This window comes from Podarcis bocagei, assembly GCF_964188305.1.
Source record: "Podarcis bocagei genome assembly, chromosome: 2".
NCBI classification, from domain to species: Eukaryota; Metazoa; Chordata; class Lepidosauria; order Squamata; family Lacertidae; genus Podarcis; species Podarcis bocagei.
Genome location: NC_138126.1, coordinates 52,428,773 through 52,451,944, shown reverse-complemented (window position 1 = coordinate 52,451,944; position 23,172 = coordinate 52,428,773). Strand labels below are relative to the sequence as shown.

At 42.3% G+C, this 23,172-nt stretch overlaps 1 protein-coding gene across 1 annotated transcript in view; it reads left to right on the top strand.

The window, feature by feature from the left end:
• Window positions 1-7,731, top strand: part of FBLN2 (fibulin 2) — a 127,290-nt gene extending 119,559 nt beyond the window's left edge. Inside the window, 2 exon segments of the mRNA XM_081175932.1 lie at window positions 2,533-2,656; window positions 4,363-7,731. Of these exon segments, the coding sequence (XP_081032058.1) occupies window positions 2,533-2,656; window positions 4,363-4,720 (482 nt within the window). The 3' untranslated portion in view covers window positions 4,721-7,731.
• The last annotated feature ends 15,441 nt before the right edge of the window (window positions 7,732-23,172 follow it).

The window sequence follows — 23,172 nt, the reverse complement described above, 5'->3', positions numbered from 1 at the left end:
TTGAACTGGCATGCTGGAGTTTTATGTTATGGATCATTGTTTTTAAAGCTATGTGGTAAAGCTTCAGACAGCCAAGATGGAGAAGTAAATCTTTTTGCAACATCGGGTTCCATATGGAAACAATTTAACCTTTTCACCTAGTTTTAAGAAACAGTGAGGAGGGGGCTTAATTTACTTTAATTTTCTTTGACTTCCTATTAAATTTTTTGCCCTTTGGGCTTTTAAACCAAGCCATGCTCCACGCAAGAGCAATTTTTGACCCTCCGGGAAGGCTATGGTATTTCTTTAAGAGCCTGCCTCCTGCATGACAACGGGCAAATTTCACCACAGGATTTTGCCACATGGTTTGTCTGTTAACATTTATTTTATTTGCAAATCTCTGAATGCTGTCTAGACATCTGAGAGTTTTCTGTGTGGCTACACACAGACCTCAGCCAGTTTTTCCCCTCCCTCCTTGAACTGGATCCATCGCATCTGGTATCCCATATCTTCGGAACCGCAATTGAACATTTTGTCATCTTATTGTTCAAAAAACCGTTATTGTGCTCAGTAACAAAAGGAGTCTTTCATTCTGATCTTAAGCACATTTTGTGGAAATAAACTTCTCTGAATGCAGGGGAAATACAGGAAGTCTGCAATCTTTTTTTTAAGCTTAATGCAACTGTAAGTGCAGAAGAGGGTTTTGTTTTTTTAGTAACGTGTCCTAATAAGATAATAATTAAGTCCAAATCTGCATATGTTAATTTATCCTTTTATCTTCCTACTTGTATGAAAAAATACTGATTTGGTTCTCCCTTTCCACTGTTATTGCAGAGTACACAGAGTATACAGGTGTACAGGCCAAATATCAACTTAAATATAAGTATCCTAGTAGATACCTACTGAGTGATAGACAAATACTGTCACACACCATTTGCATAGCCTTGCTAAGGGCCAACCAATGAGATAGGGCTATTGGCTTCATGCTGTGCTTGTGAGCTCCCTGGGGTCTTCCAGCTGGCCACTGCTGGAATCAGGTTGCTAGACTTTAGATGAACCCAAGCTTGTGTGATCCAACTGGGCTTTTCTCAAATTCCTATTGCAAAACATACAAAAGTGTAGCACCCAGAGTGTCACCCTGGAGGCTATTTGTGTGCAGAAGTGGAGAGGTTGGCATGGATTCCCCACCACATAACTGCTGTACTGTCCATAACTGTTGTAACTGGATGGCGGCTAATGGATTGAAGTTGAATCCTGACAAGACAGAAGTACTGTTTTTGGGGGACAGGGGGCGGGCTGGTGTGGAGGACTCCCTGGTCCTGAATAGGGTAACTGTGCCCCTGAAGGACCAGGTGCATAGCCTGGGAGTCATTTTGGACTCACAGCTGTCCATGGAGGCACAGGTCAATTCTGTATCCAGGGCAGCTGTCTACCAACTCCACCTGGTACGCAGGCTGAGACCCTACCTGCCCGCTGACTGTCTGGCCAGAGTGGTGCATGCTCTAGTTATCTCCCGCTTGGACTACTGCAATGCGCTCTACGTGGGGCTACCTTTGAAGGTGACCCGGAAACTACAACTAATCCAGAATGCGGCAGCTAGACTGGTGACTGGGGGCGGCCGCCGAGACCACATAACACCGGTCTTGAAAGACCTACATTGGCTCCCAGTACGTTTCCGAGCACAATTCAAAGTGTTGGTGTTGACCTTTAAAGCCCTAAACGGCTTCGGCCCAGTATACCTGAAGGAGCGTCTCCACCCCCATCGTTCTGCCCGGACACTGAGGTCCAGCGCCGAGGGCCTTCTGGCGGTTCCCTCATTGCGAGAAGCGAAGCTACAGGGAACCAGGCAGAGGGCCTTTTCGGTGGTGGCGCCCGCCCTGTGGAATGCCCTCCCATCGGATGTCAAGGTGATGGACAACTACCTGACATTCAGAAGACATCTTAAGGTGGCCCTATTCAGGGAAGCTTTTAATGTATGATATTTTAGTGTTTTTTGGTTTCTGTGGAAGCCGCCCAGAGTGGCTGGGGAAACCCAGCCAGATGGGCGGGGTATAAATAATAAATTATTATTATTATTATTACTGTTGTGTGGAAGAAGCAAAGCTTCGAGTCTAAGGCTGAGGTCCTGTGCATGCTCACTTGGTCTTAAGCCTTACTGATCTCAGGAGGTCTGACCACCATAAACATGCATAGCATTCAGATGCCTGAGTCAGCACTCTAAAGCTGCAGTTGTGTGCTCATTTACTTGGGATCAAGCCTGTTTAGATCACTTAGACTTCTCTGTAAGCATGACAGGTTTCCCTACTGGCGGTTAATATTTTCCAAAGAAGCAGATGTACTTGAACCTTAAAAATGGTTACATCAAAGCAAATTTAATGCACTCTCTGCTGCTCTTAGCATAAAGTAGCACAGCAATAGTTCCCATACCTACATGTGAGTGATATTTCTTGCATAGTTTTGGAATAAAGCTGCATCTTGTGATTTGGAATAAGGCTGCAACTACACTGTTTTGTGAATATGTTACGTGATCTTTCTTACGTGTTTCATTCCCAGATATTGATGAATGTGCAATGGGAACCCACAATTGTTCCTCAACCGAATCTTGCTACAATGTTCAGGGCAGCTTCCGGTGTCTTTTGTTTGAGTGCCCAGCGAACTACAGAAAAGTGTCTGAAATGTAAGTCCAATAAGAAAGCCACTAAATCAGATGATATTTATAAAGTTCTCCTCAGTACAGTGGTGCCTCGCAAGACGAAAAGAAATCGTTCCGGGAGTCTTTTCGTCTTGCGATGTTTTTCGTCTTGCGAAGCATGGTCCGTCGCAACTGCGCCTCTTCAAGCGACTTTAAAAAAAAAACCAAGACGTTTTCGTCTTGCGAAGCAAGCCCATAGGGAAATTCGTCTAGCGAAGCAACGCAAAAATGGAAAACCCTTTCATCTAGCGAGTTTTTCGTCTTGTGGGGCACCACTGTAGCTATATCTTAGAGAGTTTGTTTAACCCCTACTGTCCCTGGCCAAAAGCATGAAACAGATGCAAAAAGATATGAATGAGAGAGTTTGGGGTATACTTTGGACCCCTCCTCTTGAAAGCTCTCGTACCAAAATGTTTGCCTACAAACATTTCATCCTGACCTAATTTAATTTTAATTACTTTTACAGCGTGCAGAAATGTGGTAATTGGCACTAGTTGACAGAAGAATGGAAACAGAAGAAAATAATGACTTTTTAAAAAGGGGATTCCAGAGCCTCCTTTCAAAAGGAAAATCACCATTAACTGCAGATAATAAGATAATAAAATTAGTTTTTACTGGACCAATTTCTTTTAATTGCAATTTTTTTCAACAGCTCAGTGGTTTGCTGGTAGTTTGATTTCTTTTTTAAAAAAACTTTATATCCTGAATTCTCCCCCCCCCCAAAAAAAATATCAAAGTGGCTTACAACACTAAAATATACAAACATAAATTGCATTAAATGTCCATCAGAACATACCAATATTATTAAAACAAAAAATGAAAATCACCAAAAACAGTAAATTGTTTACTCCACACCCAAATTATGAACTCTGACAATCAAGACAGGCCTAGTCCCTCATCTCTCTGGAGCGGGGGTGGTGGTGGTGGTGGTGCTGCAAGGGAAGGGAGAATGGGCAATCATGATCTCTCCCTCTCTGCCACCAATGGATTTTCTACAATAGAGCAGAGTTGAAAAACCATGTTGTAACAGTATAGGAAGAGGTCTGTTAGATCTAGTCCAGAACATTGTTCTTGCAGTGGCTAACCCAATGCCTATGGGAAGCCATGGCAGCATAATGTCAAGGTGTTTCCCTGGCAGAAGTGCATCCACTACAGTCATCTGGAGGTTCTGCTTGAGAATTTGCAGAGCTGTCAGGCTTGTGGGTCCTGGGACATTTGAGGTGACTTAGCATAAGGCAGCTCTTTATCCTCGATCTGTACTGCTTTAAATGAAAGCAGAAAAGGCACTCCTGGGCTGCCTTTGTAAGCATGACTCTCTGGGATTTTGTATATAGCCTGATCAGAGCACTGCACTTTGATGGTTCACAGATTCCTTTTGCAGGCAAACGGCACAGTACGATTTTGTCTGTTTTCCTCTATGTGCTCATTGTGGTGCTTCCAGAGGGGGCTTTCAGGGTTCATGATCTTTTGATACTTGGCTGTTATGCTGACAATTGCATCAGTGTAAAGAGTGTTGTAAAAGAAGAGCGAGCAGCTGTTAATTGCACAGTCAAAGTTTGCAGCTCTGTGGTGCATCTGCCTAACACATGAGAGAGGTTTTTCTGGGACTTTGCAAATTGCCCAGATGTGTATCTTTTCGAATCACAGTTTCTGCAGTGCTAACTATTTCCCTTTTCTCCTCTCTCTCTCAGGAGATGTGAGCGTATCAACTGCTTTAACTATGTGGACTGCCAAAACACTCCTTTGCGAATTACTTACTATCAGCTTAACTTCCAAACTAACATTGTCATCCCTGCGCATATTTTCCGAATTGGTCCCTCGCCTGCTTATGCTGGAGACAACATAATCCTCACAATCAACAAAGGAAATGAAGAGAACTACTTCAGCACCAGGAAGCTTAATTCCTACACAGGCATTGTCTACCTTCAGCGGCAAGTGAAGGAACCCAAAGACTTTTTGTTAGATGTTGAAATGAAGCTTTGGCGTCAAGGAACCTACACAACCTTCCTGGCTAAAATTTACATCTTTATCTCTTCTCATGCCTACTGAGGCATATGTACTCTAATGGGAGTTTATTGGTGCTATCGCCTTTGTGTTTTCTACCAAAGCTTATTATGATGCCTAGTTATAGATTTTTTAAATAATAATCATTTTCCCCCTTATTATTTTTCTAAAAACATCTTTGTTTTTTGTAAAATTAACTTAAAACGCATAACCCGTTTCTCTTATAACTCTGGATTTTTAACTGAGCAGAAGAAGGCATTGTGGTTTAAAGCAAATATATATGTACAGTATTTACGTGATGCTCTAAAATCTTCTATTGGTATTGCACCAGTGACAACTTCAGAATGAGTTGCTGGGAGGGGGGAGACAATCTATCCAAACTTAAGCACTTAAAGGTCCTGTTGATTTCCCAGAGAAGTAATCATGCGGCCACTGAAATTAATTTGACTTTGTGCTTAAATACAGTTGGATTGGGCTGGTTGGCAGGCAGGACGTCAGTCCCTGCCCATGGCAATGTCTGATGAAAGTGATCTCTTTACACCTGCTGAGCTTCTTCCGGTGCAGCTTTTAAAAAGACCCAAAGCCCTTAAAGTCTCTTTAATGTATTTACACTTATTTACATGTAATATACAAAGAGAGTTCACTATGCTTGGACTGTGTAGCAAAAAAATGCTGCATTCTGACATGCCAGCAAATCAGATGGGGACATGTTAGTCTCGCACCTCCTCATGCAATTGCCTGCTCAGTAACTTTAGCTGCCTCGTTCTCTTCTTCCAGGCAGGAGGAAGACAAAAGGTTAATATGAGAACTAATGCACAGCACAGCAAGCTCTCCTTATAGAGTTACATGCATTTTCAGCTTTGGAGGACAAGAGGTAGAAATCCAAAGGGTTGGATGAAATCCAGCCTCCTTAGGCACTTGGGTCTTGTCCAGTGTCCAGGAAGCTTGAACATTTTTTGGGTGGGAGGGGGGAGCGGGTCAAATCCAATGTTCATCATACTCAGAATAACCCACTGAAATCAATGAACTTAACCCCAAGTCCATGGATTTCATTGGATGTACGCTGAGTGTGACAACCAGCAAAATTGTAACCATGTCTACTCAGAAATAAATCCTATTGAATTAAATGAGAATTGCTCCCAGGCAATGCTTTCATGCATTCTCTTATGGTGCCATGGAATTACACCTTATGGTATATCAGAGATACTGCACCAGTAGTGCCAGATCAGTGCCACACTTTACATGGGAATTGCAATTGCTGAGGGCAAATCACCCACATCATGGGAAATACATATAGCCAGTGTCAGCACACTGTACTCTCAGGCAAATGCTGCAGGCCTGTTGCTTCTGATCTCTGCCTCTTCATTGGGCTGGGTATGAATTTTTCTTCTCCTTGGTCCCGCATGCCATACAGCCACAGCAAATCAGCAAGGGATATAGCCTTTCAATCCACAGGTGAGCAGCATGTGGCCACCTCCTATATAGATAGGCCCATCCTCTTTCTCTCTGCAGTGGAGAAAAGATTAGTGTTGCTGCACTGCTATTTACAGCATGGGGAAATTGAAGCCCACTGAAACCTGGAGCCAGTGTTTACATGTCTGAGGACTCAAATTGTACATCCTGTGACCATGCAGCAATCATGTTTGCTATGTGGGGCAGTTTTTTAATGTGCAAGCTGTGGTGCTAGAGTAGGAGTGGGGAACCTCTGGCCTCCCAGATGTTCCTGGGCTGCAGCTCCCATTAGCCCTAGCAAGCATTGTCAATGGCCAGAGATCATGGGAGCTGTTGTTCAGCATCATCTGGAGGGCCAAGGATTCCACACTTCTATATTAGGTAACATTCAGGCTGACATCATATACACAATTGCCTGGAATCAATGGGATTTACTTCTTATTAGACATGCATAGTGCTGTCAGTGACTTACTATTAGATGTCTTTTCTTTTTTGTCCTCATAATTTATGTTTACTTATCTACAAACACAGGTCCCTTAACGAAAGAACACAATTTGGGTGGAAGTTAATCCATGCTTACACTTAAACAAAGCCGAATAATTTTCAGATCCAGTGGAAGAGAGAGATGTGTTGTGCTTTCTTGCTGAAATTGACATTGCAGTTTGCATTACTTGCCTGGTTTTGTATTTAAATTCAGTACTGAAGGTGCCCATTCTTTTTGGGGTGCATACAAGTTGTATTATATTTTTTAAGGACATGCCAAAGATGAAGCATGACAGACCAAAGATGCAAAACCGTTGTTAACACCTTATTGAATGTCACGGCTATCCAATTAGAATGTTAAGATAAAACTTGAAATAGATCAGATTTATTTTCTGCTTTTCTGGCCTAAATGACATGGCAGAAGTAGGAATCTAGTTAATTTGGCAGCTTGAATAAACCATATACTATACTAATAGGACAATGCAAGGTTTAAATTCTTTTCAAGTTCTCTTATTTTATAGAAAACTGGATAAGGCCCAAATCAAGCAGCCATGTGTACTGATGAGTAGTTTAATCAAAATAATTTTAAAAAGTTTTTTTGCAAGTGAATAGCAGAATTTTAAAATAAATATGGTGTGGTGTTGTTGTTTTTTTTAAAAAAGATAGAACAGTCTAGTGCAAATCTTTTACTTAATTTTTTTAGCACAGCTATACATAAATAACATATGAAATGTTGTTGATCAAAACCATAACTGCAACATATAGATTTTTTGTGATATGGTTTAATCCTTTCCTTATATCGTAGTGGATCTTATTTTGTATATAAAACAAGGAAGAAGCCAAGCCTTTGGGGCCTTTTTATACAGTATAAAAAGTATTATAAAATGCTGCAGTATTATGACATGTAAAATACTAATTTGTACTGTGGATTAAACATGTAAATGCTTTTTATGTTTAACGGGAGCGAGGGGAGAAGGGAAAGATGTGCTGTCATCAGATTCATTGAATGTTGTCTTCCCTGCTATTTCTGCTGAGATTTCAGTCCATAGTAAAGCATAAGTATGGTTTTAGCTAATGTTATACATAGTTGTGCTTCTATAAATTCTTTTCTTGGTCTCTTAGTGCATATTTGCTTCCATTCTAATAAATAGACTCTTAGAGCTGAAAGTGGAATTGTTAGGTACTAACCTGGAGACTTTTGCTGTCACTCCAAATAGCTTATTGGCAGAAAATGCAGCAGGAATGTCTCCCACCACAATTCTCTGGTCATTTCTTCATCTATCTGTCTCAGTGAACCTGTTGGTTCCTGAAACTAGATTTTTCCTTCACAGAGCAATGGGAAAAGGATCACTGGACACATGGGGAAGGAGAGAGCGTCAAGGAACTCTAATTACTAGGAACTAGGAAACCTTACTTAGAAGGGTATAGGAACATAGGAAGCTGGCATTATCCTGAGCCAGATCATTGATCCGTCTAGTTCAGTATTGTCCACCCTGACAGGCAGAGTGTCTCCCAGCCCTACTTAGAGATGCCAGGAGTTGGACCTGAAAGCCTTCTGCATGTAAAACAGATGTTCTACCACTGAATTACAGCCCTTCCCCCAGAAAGGCGTCTCACTACACCACTCAAAGGCTATCCATATACAGTGGAACCTCAGTTTTCAAACGCCTCTGTTGACAAACATTTCGCCTTTCGAATGCCAAAAACCTGGAAGTAGCTGCTCTGGTTTCTGAACGATTATCGGAAGCCAAACATGCCACATGGCTTCTGTTTCGAGTTTCCCTATGATATTGAAGCTTCCACTTTCAGTTTTTGGTTTTCGAACGTTTCGGAAGTCAAACGGTCTTCTGGAACAGATTACGTTCAAAAACCAAGATTCTACTGTTATCATATACCATAGCAGAGTTGCAGAAGATCATGTGATACAAGCAGATTAGCTACAGAAAATGTGTCTTGGGTATAAACAGCCTCACACCTAACAACTACACATTTCCTACTGCACAGCATCTTGAGAAATGAGCAATAAAAGAGCAGGTGGAAATAGGTTTACTAGAGAAGTTCTCAAATTCCACCAGAGATGGCAGGGTAGGGCTGTAGCTTCAACTGCGGAGGAATCACATTGGAACAGACTGGAAGCCTATTTGATTCAGTTATGGTCCCAGAGTCCAGTAAATTAAAAGCCAAAAGTGTCCCAAACTATGACATGAATTCCATAAGTAATACGGAATGGTCTGCCCATCTCCAAGGCATATGCAGTACAATTAAGCACATCTTTCTGCAGGGAAGAGGAGCAGGGCAGTATGCAGTTATGAGACCTGAAAGCTTTTTTAAAAGCTCTGTGCAATAAACACATGATGGAGCGGTGGAGTTCTCCTTGCCCCGGCAGGGCACATCAAGAAACCATGAAACCCAGCATTTTCAATCAACATTAGCATTTGATTGAGTATAAATGCCATTCAAGCTCCACTGGTCTGTCCTGTCAGAGAAATAATGGACAAGCAATTTGTAATGTGGAGACCTTCCGCTGACTAGAAGCAACTGCAGTCAATCATTTTGTTAAGTCACTGGCAGGCAGTTTCCAATGACGACTCTTCATTTTCTAACAGAGGTAATTGATAAAGTCCAGTGTGAGAGGGGGGTCCCAAACAGACTCTTCTGCAAAGACTTTCTTTGGCATACCCACTCTCCTTTTCCCAACACTGAAAGCACCATTTTAGCTTTTGTGGAAATGCTAGAGCATTTTCTCCTCTAATTGAACAGGAATCTCTGCAGACATGGCTACTGTTGTCAGCTGAAGCGAGTCCCAAGATTACAATGTAACCTTGATATCCCAGTGGGCAGATCAGAATGTTACGGCTTTCATGTTATTTTACAGCTAAAATTTCAATGTCAACATTGGTTTAACAAAGGCATCAAGCGTCTTTACTCTAGCCACCTTAACAATGCAATCCTATGCATGTCTACACTGAAGTAAATTCTATAGGTCTGACATCCAAGAAACTGTATGTAGGATTGCAAACTGAGGATCTTGCTCACTTTAGGAGCCTTTGTTTTATGCTGTAACCAAATGGGTTTAATTGATTAACTGAATGAATGAATGAATGAATGATTATCAGCAGCTGACAGCCATTTTATAGTTAGACAGTTCCTCTGACTGTGGTGTGTGATGTATCCTTGAAGTCAGTATAATGTAATTTATGCCAATTTCAAAGCTCTTTCATAGAGCCACATGAGAGTGTAAATGTGAATTTGACTCACTAGTCTTGCTAGATACTCAAAAGCTTTAAGGAAGTTTGAAATTGGCTTTAGCTTTACCTTAAAATAATCCCAGATTAAGTTGCTTTGAAGGAAGCTACTGCCAAAGTGATAAACGGGCAATGGTTGCACTCCATCAATGATGAAAGCTTTTAATAAATTTGGACAATCTAAGAAAATGTTTAAGGCTCACTTCCCTATCCGTCTTCACAGAACTATTCAAATGCTCAAAAGAATGTGAGGGAGCTTAAACTGAGGATGCTGAAGAAGCTGTCCTCACCTCCAATATCCACATATTGGAGGTATGAGGTGTTAGGAGATGGGTAGTACTTCTGGTGGGGGACATATCATACTCCTTCTGGGGTAGTTTGCTCACTTTTGGTCCCCACCCTGCACTCAGCTCTCACTTGTGACTCCTAGAAGCTGTTAGCATGTGTCAGCAGCCACATTCTGGAAGCAGCTTTGACTGACTGGCTAAACCAGTTACAGATAGGTAGCCGTGTTGGTCTGCCATAGTCAAAATAAAAAAATTCCTTGCTGTAGCACCTTAAAGACCAACTAAGTTAGTTCTTGGTATAAGCTTTCGTGTGCATGCACACTTCTTCAGATACACTGAAACAGAAGTTGCCAGATCCTTCTATATAGTGAGAAGGTGGGGAGGGGTATTACTCAGAAGGGTGGTGGGAATGGGAGATTGGCAGATAGCTGAGATGAGCCTGTTGACGACTCTTAACGACTGTAATAGGTCTTACAGGAAAAGGCAAGGGGTGAGAAGGTGAGAAATGGCTTAGTCATGTATAATGAGATAAGAATCCAATGTCTCTGTTCAGACCAGGTCTCTCCATTGTTTTAAGTTTGGTAATGAGTTGCAATTCAGCAGCTTCTCTTTCCAGTCTATTTCTGAAATTCCTTTGTAGTAAAACAGCTACTTTGAGATCTTGTATAGAATGTCCTGGGAGATTGAAGTGTTCTCCTACTGGTTTCTCTGTTTTGTGATTCTTGATGTCAGATTTATGTCCGTTTATTCTTTGGCGTAAGGTTTGGCCTGTTTGTCCAATATAGAGAGCTGAAGGACACTGTTGGCATTTGATGGCATACACAATGTTAGACGATGAGCAATTAAATAGTCCTGAGATGGTATGTGTGATGTTGTTGGGGCCAGTAATGGTGTTGCCCGGGTGTATGTGGCAGCAAAGTTGGCATCTGGGTTTATTGCAGGCTCTGGTGCCAGTGTCCGTGTTAAGTCTGGTTGTAGTATTATTGTGGGTTAGGAGTTGTTTAAGATTGGGTGGCTGTCTGTAGGCAATGAAAGGTCTTCCTCCCAGAGCTTGAGAAAGAGAACTGTCATTGTCCAGGAGAGGTTGTAGATCTCTGATGATGCGTTGAACTGTTTTAACTTGGGAGCTGTATGTACCTTTTCAGAACTAAAATACCCAGCAGATGAAGTTAGACAACAGATCAACAGAGCCAGACTGATACCCAGAGAGAACTTGCTGCAAGACAGACCCAAAAAAGAAAATAACAGAACACCACTAGTCATCACATACAGCTCCCAGGACATTCTATATATTGGATTCTTATCTCATTATACATGACTAAGCCATTTCTCACCTTCTCACCCCTTGCCTTTTCCTGTAAGACCTATTACAGTCGTTAAGAGTCGTCAACAGGCTCATCTCAGCTATCTGCCAATCTCCCATTCCCACCACCCTTCTGAGTAATACCCCTCCCCACCTTCTCACTATATAGAAGGATCTGGCAACTTCTGTTTCACTGTATCTGAAGAAGTGTGCATGCACACGAAAGCTCATACCAAGAACTAACTTAGTTGGTCTTTAAGGTGCTACAGGAAGGAATTTTTTTATTTTGGCTAAACCAGGTGAGCGTAGCTGATGGGTCTCAAAAGTAAAGTAAACCTCAGGTTCATATTGTCTATGTGTACCAGTTGGCTTTTTGATGAAAGCAGCTTCAAAGCTAAGGAAATGATATTTTATTTGCATTATATTAGTGCCATTGCAACAGAGGGAGAGAAGAGAAGCTAAGGAAAGCAGGCCCACTCTACCAGCTCCGCTGAAACACCAGCTCCTTGTAGCTCCTCTTTTCCCTGAACTGCTTCCACCCCAGCTGGTTATTATGAAAATCCTGTGACTGGAATAAAGGGTGCCTGAGTTTGCTTCCCTCCCCCCTCTGCAGCCCCCCTCCTCTAATTCTTTTTGTTTCATTTCCTCACATTTTTATTGATCTCATTTAAGATGCTTTGGGAGACTGTACAGTTCAAAAGCAAGGCAGAAAAATATATGCTAGTTTTAACCTAGTTTTTAAAATTAATCTAGTTAACCTAGTTTAACATAGTTTTAAATACAGAACAATTACTGCAACACCAAATAAATTAGAAGAATAACTTGCAAACTTTTTACCTTTAGAAAAGAAAATTCTCCACATAGACATATTTACCAAGTAAGCTCTCAGCATCTATCACAAGACCCCTTCTTGTTGCAAAAGATTCTGGGAAATAGTCTCAGTTATGCACATAGTTCACCTTGGGCTTTTTGAGCAATCCTAGTTATTTTGGCTGCTTCGAGTCTTGTTGCTTGTTGTTGCTTCTTGATGTACGTAAAAGGTAAAGGTAAAGGACCCCTGGACGGTTAAGTCCAGTTAAAGGTGACTATAGGGTATGGCACTCATCTTGTTTTCAGGCCGAGGGAGCTGGCTTTTGTCCACATAAAGCTTTCCGGGTCATGTGGCCAGGATGACTAAACTGCTTCTGGCACAACAAGACACCATGACGGAAGCCAGAGCACACGGAAATGTTGTTTAGCTTCCTGCCACAGCGGTACCTATTTATGTACTTGCACTGGCGTGCTTTCGAACTGCTAGGTTGGCAGGAGCTGGGACAGAAGAACGGGAATTCACCCCATTGTGGGGATTCAAACTGCCGACCTTTCAATCGGCAAGCCCAAGAGGCTCAGTGGTTTAGACCACAGCGCCACCCATGTCTTTATGTAAAAAGGTAAAGGTAAAGGGACCCCTGACCATTAGGTCCAGTCGTGACTGACTCTGGGGTTGCGGCGCTCATCTCGCTTTATTGGCCGAGGGAGCCAGCGTACAGCTTCCGGGTCATGTGGCAAGCATGACTAAGCCGCTTCTGGTGAACCAGAGCAGCGTACGGAAACGGCGTTTACCTTCCCGCCGGGGCGGTACCTATTTATCTACTTGCACTTTGACGTGCTTTCGAACTGCTAGGTTGGCAGGAGCAGGGACCGAACAATGGGAGCTCACCCCGTTGCGAGGATTCAAACCGCCAACCTTCCAACTGGCAAGTCCTAGGCTCTGTGGTTTAACCCACAGCGTCACCCGCGTCCCATGTCTTTATGTAGTAATTGGTAATTTCAGAGTCAGTTATGGGCTGGAGTTAAGACTCCACCCTTTAGCTTGTTCTTGTGCATACTCTCACTTTCTTATGCAGCTGTGTGCTAGCCTGTTCATCAACAAACAACCTGTTGTTCTGCAGCAACTTTGTTTAATGTTAAATAAGTAAGAACTTTACAACAGCAATAAGTAAATTAATATCATATTATCCTATGGTATGTGCGACATGATTTATGTGCTTTATGTGTTTTTATCTTATACTGGTTTGTTGTAATTGAGAGAATGAGTATGTGTATCCACTACTTCTACAGTTGCCCTATTGCCTGTTTAGCATGCTGTATGTATGTATGTGCTTTTACCTTACCTTATGGCTGTAGTAACGATTCTTCTTCTCCTATGGGAAAATCGAGGGATTTAATTCAGAAACAGTGGAATGGCAGCAATATGTGGAAAGACTGGATCACTATTTTCATGCTAATGAAATCACTGAGGGTGAGAAACAAAAGGCAACAATGCTGATGGTTTCTGGCAGTGAAGCTTACTCCCTTTTTAGAACTTTAGTGCAAACCACAAAAGCCAGGGGACAAAAGTTTAGCAACCACAAAAGCCAGGGGACAAAAGTTTAGCAGAGTTGCACAAGATCTTGTCTGACCACTATATTCCAAGGCCAAGCATAACACTGGAACGCTTTGAATGCCATTTTAGGAGGAGGAAGGAAGGTGAATGTATACTGCTGGTCGCAAAAAGCTTGCTGAACGCTGTTCTTTTGCAAATGTTCTGGAGCGTGGAGTTGGTGATATTAAAATTCAAAATCAATGACTGACCTGGGACAAAGCTTTAAAGGGGGTGACAGCCATGGAAGCAGCAGTGAGAAATCTACAGGATATGGAACTTAACAATAAGGACAAAATACAGACAAAATGAGTCAATAAATCCAAGCGCACAGCCCACAGGAGAAACCTAGAGATCTGGAGATGCGTTGTCATTGTGGAGGAATGCATTCATCCTCTGTAAACACAGAATGTCTTGGTGCCACAAATGCAGAAAAATTGGGCATTTAGCAAGAAATTGCAAGAGGAGCTATTTAGTTGGACAACCAAGTCAGGCCAAGGAATGGGCAAGAAAATAAGGGAAGAGAAAGCAGATCAAAGGGTTCACAATGTGCAGCTGAGGGGGTGGAGAGAGAAAGTGGAGCCTAATCATCTAGTAGGCATGGAATTAGATGCAGGAGATTCTGTTACAGTAGCCAGTGAAGAGACTTACCAACAATGTAAAGGAGACCTAGGACTATTGGCCAAGACAAGGGTGAATAACAACAACAACAACAACAACAACAACAACAACAACAACAACAACAAATTAATAATAATAATAATAATAATAATAATAATAATAATAATAATAATAATACCCCACAACTCTGGCTGGGTTTCCCCAGCCACTCTGGGTGTCTCCCAACAGAATATTAAAAACATGATAAAACATCAAACATTAAAACTTCCCTAAACAGGGCTGCTTGTCTTCTAAAAGTCAGATAGCTGTTTATTTCCTTGACATCTGATGGGAGGGCGTTCCACAGGGTGGGTACCACCACTGAGAAGGTCCTCTGCCTGATTCCCTGCAACCAAAATGCTTGTTTACAAAGCAATTGTACTACCAACCTTACTATATGCTTGTGAAACATGGACCACTTATAAACACCATCTCCAACTCCTCGAAAGATTCCATCAACGGTGTCTCCGAAAAATTTTACACATCACTTGGGAAGACAGGCAAACTAATACTGTACCAGGGTACTGGAAGAAGCAAAGATCACCAGTGTTGAAGTAATGATTCTTCAACATCAACTTTGTTGGACTGGTCATGTTGTGCGGATGCCTGATGATCATCTTCCAAAGCAACTACTCTATTCCAAACCACTGTATATTGATATACATATACATATAGGTATATACAGTCATACCTCATGTTACGTTCTTTCAGGTTACGTCCTGCGGTGACCCGGAAGTACCGGAAAGGGTTACTTCCAAGTTTCACCACTCATGCATGTGCAGAAGCGCAAAATGACATCATGTGCTGCTGCGGGTTGCGTTCTTTTCATGTTGCGAATGGGCCTCCGGATAGGATCCCGCTCGCAACCAGAGGTACCACTATATACTCAATGAAACAAACTTGAATTGACATATGGGAAGTAACAATTAGAATTGAAGGCACTGTTATTAATTACCATTTTTAAAAGAATTATGTAGCCTGACTAAGCTTCCGCAGCTTTAGAGACCATGGATAGGTTTAGAATATTTATTTCATTAATACAATTACTTCGATTCTGACTTATTTAACAAAGCACCGCCTTCTTCATGCATGATCAAGTTTGTTATTCCTAGTTTCTCCAGGTACATTTATATAAAAGTAATGATGGGGAAATGTCACAAGAAGATGGCATTTTCTGTTCATACATTCAGATTTATTCATCCTTATACAGATGAGTCCTCTGTGGTAGAATTGAGGCATGAGAACATCAAATACCACATTAATTTTCCATTGCTGTATCACAGTTGGTTGCATATTGATTTTACTGGCTGGTAAACAACAAACTGTGGGGAAATTATGGAGCAATGCCATTTCAGTGACAGTTGCCCATAAAAATGTGCAACCTCACTTGACAATGCACTGCTATTTACAGTGACTCCACCAACTTTCACAAGTGCCACTATCTTTATCTCATACAGGGCACTTGAGTTCCTTTCATACCACAAATGTTCCTAGTTTTGTTTTTGGAGTTTATTTTTGGATCTGTTTTCATTGTGTCATAGTGCCATGATGCCTTGCCAATGCATCAAATTAACTTTGCTTCTTTGCGACATACTTCCTTTTGATGCCGGATACTGGCATTCCTGGGGTGGTGGAACCTAGCACAGCAATCACAAACTTTAAAATGTCTTAGAAGCCTAATGTGGTGACATGGCGTTGGCATGATGTCATAGCACAAATAACCACCCTTGAAGGGGGACCAAGAAGGGGGAGATGTTTGCGCTTGGATGCCCTGGCAGTGGCGTAGCGTGGGTTGTCAGCACCCGGGGCAAGGCAAGTAATTTGCGCCCCCTAACCCGTGGATTTGCGCCCCCTAACCCGTGGATTTGCCCTAACCCCAGATGTTGCGCCCGGTGCGGCCGGCCCCCCCTGCACCCCCCACGCTACGCCACTGTGCCCTGGCAATTTGGTGAGTTAAAATTGCTCCAGAAAAGAGGTAGCAGGAGGCATGTGGACACACGTACAACAAGGCACTCCATTGGCCCTACCCACTGCTTGCTTTTCCACCTGTCTGCTCCATGCTAGCTAGCCCATTCCTCCCCGCTCGCCATTTGCTTCCCCCCTGTCCATTTGTATGTATTAAATAGTGGGTGGACATAGCAGACGACACAGAGATTTCTCCAAGTAGTTCTTTGTAAGTAAGCTGGAACTGAACTGAACAGCAAACAGCTCAGCCCGCCTGCTTTTACAGTGGTACCTCAGGTTACAGACTCCGCTAACCCAGAAATAGTTAAGAACTTTGCTTCAGGATGAGAACATAAATTGTGCGGCAGCGGGAGGCCCCATTAGCTAAAGTGGTACCTCAGGTTAGGAACAGTTTCAGGTTAAGAACGAACCTCCAGAACGAATTAAGTACTTAACCCGAGGTACCACTGTATAGGCAGCTGGCTGTCAACATTGTAACAACAACCCAGGGTTTCCCACCTAAATTAACTGACGTGGACCTGAGTGAAAACTATATACATGGTGGCCAGGGTGATAACTTCAATACATCACAGTATGTATTTGCCTTTCTCCACCTGTTTTGCATATTTCCCTCCCTTCCTCAGCTAGCTCTGGGAACCATCTTGTGGTCCCTGCTCTCTGGCCTCCGGTGTGTCATGATAGTGCAGCTACCTTGCAGTTTAAAAACTGGGGGATAGTGGGCAGTAACTGTGTGAATGTTGCAGTCAGTCATGCTGACCTAAGAGTGGGAAAGAGAAAACACTGCCATGCAGGATTCCAACCATTCCTTTCAGCAAGGGATGGGGGGGGGATTGAGACAAGGTGTGAAGACCTCACAACTCTAATTAATGCCTCTTTTGTGGGGAGGGGTGTTTCTCTGTCCCTTTTGAAGGATTTACAAATACTGGCTGAATCTTGCTGAATACCAGGCCAGGAGATAATAGCATCATGTGACAGTCTAAATACCATGCAAGGTGATATGCCTTCATACTGCAATTAACCCCTGCTGTTAAAAAGGGGGAAATGGAAGCAAGAGAGTATGGCAGGAATGGAAACGAAAGACTGAGAGGAGTCAGAGGACAACAGTGAGGAGTCAATAGTGCAGCAGTACAGAAAACCATTTTTGAAGGAGGAGCAGCCAGTATAGAACAGAACCCCTTAAAAATACACATGAATTGGCATGACTAGTCTGATATCAGTGATGCTATGGTGCCTGACATCAGTTAAATATGTAGCCGAAATTCTTAATCCAAGCATTACAGCACAGAATTACTTCATTAAAAGATATGCATTGGATTAATGTGAAGATTTTGATCAAATCAATGTGTATCTAAAATAAAATCATTACAGGAAACCATAACAGTACAGTATTATATTGTAACATAAAGGTTATTTCTGTGGGATCAGTCCAGAGGCTCAGTTCTCTCTTATCTTGCAAGAAAAAAACCTCATCTGCCTTAGTGGAACAAAATCAAAGGTGACATTTTGAAATACAAATGGGGATTTATGTTTCTATGAGAGCCTGATATCACATCCCAATTCGCCAGAAAATCAAGCCAGGCAAATGAAATGAGACCAGTTAAGTCATTCTCAAGAAAGAGAAAAATGAACCGAAAGGTTCTTGAAACTGTTCTAAAATGAGGTATTAGTCTCCAAAGTTTTCATTTGATGTGTAACAAGGACTGCCCCGCAGGGTTCACAGACAGAAGAAAAATGTACAAATGCTGAGCTTTTTGAAATGTAATGAGGACAAAAGAAAGGATAATTTCCCCATTCCTTTAAAAAAAGCCCAACCACAGTCATTTACTGTTCATGGCTTTAGACATTTTTCAACCCAGGGGATACATTCTGTCATAGAGAATCTTCTGTGGATCACACGCCAATGGTGGGTGGGGTCAGAGACAAAAATGGGCAGAGCAATGGATGCGACTTTGTATAATAGGCTGCATCCAGCCATGCAAAGTCAGAGGTTTTGACACACGCAGCCCAGCCCACTGCATCCAGGTAATCAAGAGGCTTATCACAGTTCAAAGATGCATTTCAGGCAGGTAAAATTGCTCAAGAAGGACACGCAACAGGATGTGGGGAGACTCCCATGAATCAGATAAAATGGCCAGGGCCTCCATTTTTGCTTTAAACTTGGGGTCACCAGTGTGGTCAACGGTACCTCCTATGCATTTCACGAAATATCTCAGTATCCCCTCAAACAGTTCCGGTTTGCACTGATTTGTACTGTTCTGCATTAAACACATCCCCTTAAACATGCCCACATTTCATTGGATGACAGAACAGGACACCCCACACCCTTCAGTTATGAACAGAGGAGAGGGACAAAGATTTACTCTATGAGCAAGATCAACAATGGTGCATTTGTTGCAATGGTGCAACATAGGTGCATTTTTGCATTTAAGAAGAGGCATGTGTTATGTACTGAAGTTCTCACCCTGGGCCAGCAGGGGGATACTGTAGATAGTTTTCACTCAGGTCCACATATGCAAATAAGGAATTGAAAGTGACATTCAGTGACTGGATAGTTACAGAAAGTTGTTACTGTTGCCTTGTAGTTGAGCTCTATATAAGCAGGTTGGCTGAAACCTTCAGCTCAGTTCTGTTCTGGCCTGTGAATAAACAAAAGCTGTTTGAAGAATCGCTGTGTCGTCTGATATGTTCACCCACAATTTAATAACTTGTGGGTGGGGAGGAGTTACCTGTACAATTTTGTGGCCCTGACTCTTTTTCTATTCTCTTAGATATGGCAGCCATTTTGTACTATGCTGTGCCACCATGGCAGCCATTTTTGTTATGCCAACCCCCACAGTCAGTGCTCCCCCCCCAGAGGGTACTCAAGGGTACGCAGTACTAGCATAGCTGTTAACTTTTCCCTTTTCTTGCGAGAAATCCTATTCGGAATAACGGAGTTTCCCTTAAAAAATGGGAAACATTGACAGCTATGAGTACTGGCACCTCTTTTGATGTTGTTAAAAAGTGTGGCACTTATTGTAAACTTCATTGTGAGTACCAGCACCTATTTTTCTAGAAAAGAGCACTGCTCACATCTTGTGGAAAAAAGCACTGCTATTTTGTGTTATTCCATACCCATGGCAGCCATGTTGTGACTGTCTCAAAATTCCAAAATGCCTACTGCCGCCTGCCCCCCCATTGGTTGGCGCCCTCTGCTTTAAACTGCCTCGGGAAATTATGGCTGGGGTGGACTGACTCTAATTTTGTGTAGCCAGTGGAACAGGAATTCAGAGTTACGTACATCTGCAGAGAACCTTCTGAAAACACAGAGATTTAAAAATATTTAATTTTTCTACCAAGTAAATGCAAATAGGATTGGAGAGGCACTTCTTTCAGGCATTGCAAAATTTTGTCATTGTTCAAAACTATTGGGGTTAGGGGGGAATGAACAAAAATTTAACTCAGATCAGTGCATGTTGCCTGCTCTCTTTCCCCCCACCCTTTCCTGAAACACGGCATTTGGCATGATTTTCTGGCTTGAGAAGCAAACCAATCACAATAGTCACTTGTAGAGCTTCAATTCCCAGGGAGAGTTATGCCTGATATGACTAGTTCAAAAGGACAGGATCTCACACGGCCACAGGCCGAAGTGCCAGCCTATAAGCTGCAAGAGTATTTTCCTTGTCATTTCACAGCATTCCACAAACACTTCTTTCACTGAGGGCCTGGCATCTCTCTTAGCTCTCGCTTTTCATTTTGACACTGAGACAAAAGATTATGTTCAAACTAAAATAAGCTCTGGCTTTCGGACGCATCTGGCAAACCAAGTGCTTTCATTTCCCCGAATGGTATGTTCCTTATCGGAACAATTCTTATGGCCTAAGAAACATGTCATTCCCCTATATTCCCCCCCGCTACACACACATATTGACAATTCACCAAGGAAAAGTACTCAGAACATGGAGATAGTACTGTATTAGTCATATCATTTTTCTGCCTGTTATGTTTTGAATGCACTGTGAAGATCAGACACAAATTGCACAACCCTAGAACATTTCTGAACATAGGATGTCAGGACAGCAACTTCCTTCATCTATATTTTGGATAGCTTGTATTACCAGTTAAAATACTATGCATGATAATAAAAGAAAGAAAGAAAGAAAGAAAGAAAGAAAGAAAGAAAGAAAGAAAGAGAGAGAGAGAGAGAGAGAGAGGGAAAGAAACTCCTGGAATTCCAATATGTATATATTAATTTGTTGCTAGAAAATGTAAGGTTCATAGAAAATTATGGCAAGAAAAATAAGAAGTGTATACAACTGTCACCACAACCAGAAAACTGCCATACATTTTTAAAAAGTAAAAACAACAACATAAAATATTGTGTGTGGTGCTTATTGTGCAGCCAGTGAAATTTCAGGGCGCAATTTACTTGGTCTTTCAAGAGTGTGCATGTATTCACAGCCATTGGTGAGGCGTTCATGTTTCTTTCTGTTATTTTATTTTCTGTGCATATTGTTTTGTGGCTTTGAATATACAGTGTGATTATTGGGATGCTTCCATCATTTATTGTGTGCGGATCCTCCTTCATTTTTTCTGTCGATTTTGCTCAAGTTTGTCAGTAGCTGTGGCCTACTACTGCCTAGAAATTGAGTGATGACCTTCCCCACCAAGAAATTTGTAGTGAGTAAAAATGTAGGTAAGAGAAAACGTTGACAGAGTTGTGTCTAACTGGCAAATGCCATCATGTTACCTTCTGGTATGTCTTCCTGCCATGGTGTTACTGGGTGAAGGAGACCTAGCCTCTGCACTCTAGCTGAGTCCTCTGCAAGACCAATGTGGGTGAAAGAAAGTCACCAAAAGGTGAGCACCCCAGCCCACCTCTCAAACCTGGCCTGCAAGGGATGAGGAAGAGAACTACCTGGCTCACCAGACAAGTCCTGTTCCCCACCCCGACCTACAAGAGCTAGTGATAGGAATTACCCTTTGCACATAGGCCTTCCTTGGTAAGAAGAGTATCAGGGGGCAGAACTAAAGGCATTTCCTTTCTCATTCTCAGTTCCTTTAATTCTATATAGGGCAGCAAAATAAAGGGGAGGGGGAATCAACCTCCCTGCCTTTCCTCCTACTCTCAGAGTTCATCCAAAAGGCTGCAATTTTCAGTTAATAAATCAAAGTTTTACAGCAGATTTACCGCAAAGTCTGAGCTGAGGTGAAATATGAATACTTTCATGGAGTCATATTCCAGAATAAGCGAGCAGCAAAGGTACACAGCAGCCCTGCAGTAAGAACCAGAAGGTAGGCCATTGGCAGGGCAAACTAGATCCTCGTCAAATTTGTTAGTCCTTCTATACCTTTAGAATAAACAGTAATAAAACACGTTGGGGATATGCAGAACCCTTTTTCAGCCTTACATATAAAGTTCAGCCATATATTAAAAAGCCAGCTGTGCGTTTCCACTAGGCTCCAGTGCTTCCCTGGAATGTGATGACAATGGAGAATGAGGGGAGAAGTGATACGCACAGAACATCTCTGTCAGAAAAAGGTGGAAACCCTCCCTGATATTCAAGCCCATCTTCATGAGCACTACACAATATTTCTTGGTTTGACAGGATTATTCTGCTTTGTTCTATAGCCCTATTGACTAGTCCAAGCTGAAGGGACACAAAACCTAAGTACCCCAGAGCTGGGGAACCTTTGGCTCTCTGAATGTTAAAGGACTCCAACTCCCCTTAGCACCGGCCAGCATGACCAAAGGTCAGAGATTATGGAAGTTGTGGTCCAACAATAGGACAAAAGTTTCCCCATTCCTAGTCTACCCTAATTGCCTATATTAATAGTTTGTCATCAGGGCTTGTTCCATGTGCCATAGGATGGTTTCTCTGTAGAACTCTATGGTGTTCATTAATTCCAAATGTCATCTTTGTTACGATATTTCCATTCCACCTTAAAAGGGAGCAGGCTTTGTGAGTCACAGAGTCTGCGTATTTCCTGTTCACAGGAAGTTTCTGTTTGTCTATTGCTTTCGTTTCTCTCTCTGTGCCTGAGACACCGAAGCAGGCAGTCATGTTTTCTTTGTTCTGACCAACGCTGAATAAAATTGTAAATAATGCTCTCCTGCGTGCATCTTTCGCTGTGAGTTATCTGCTGATAGAGCGTGCAAGAGCTCTGGAATGTGGGAAGCTATTTCTGGGGCTCGTGTCGCTAATTGAATGATACTGCGTGTCTACGGGAGAACTATGGATCATCCGGAATCGACGTGGGGCCTTGATGGATGATGTCTCCCTGGCAATATCCCAACAATCTTCCACTATCACTTTCAGAGTTTCAGCAGATATAGTGGCTCAGGGTGAAAGTAAATGGAGAAACACTAAAGAGTGAACTCGTTATTAGCTGGACTGGGCAATTAGGATTGTGGCCTTTCCTAGTTCAGTGGTACCTCAGGTTACAGATGCTTCAGGTTACAGAAGCTTCAGGTTACAGACTCCGCTAACCCAGAAATAGTACCTCGGGTTAAGAACTTTGCTTCAGGATGAGAACAGAAATTGCGTGGTGGCGGCGCTGCGGCAGAGGGAGACCCCATTAGCTAAAGTGGTACCCTCAGGTTAAGAACAGTTTCAGGTTAAGAACGGACCTCCAGAACGAATTAAGTTCTTCACCTGAGATACCACTGTATGTCTTTTCTTAACAAGGGAATATGCTGATGGGGAAATGGCCCCCATGCT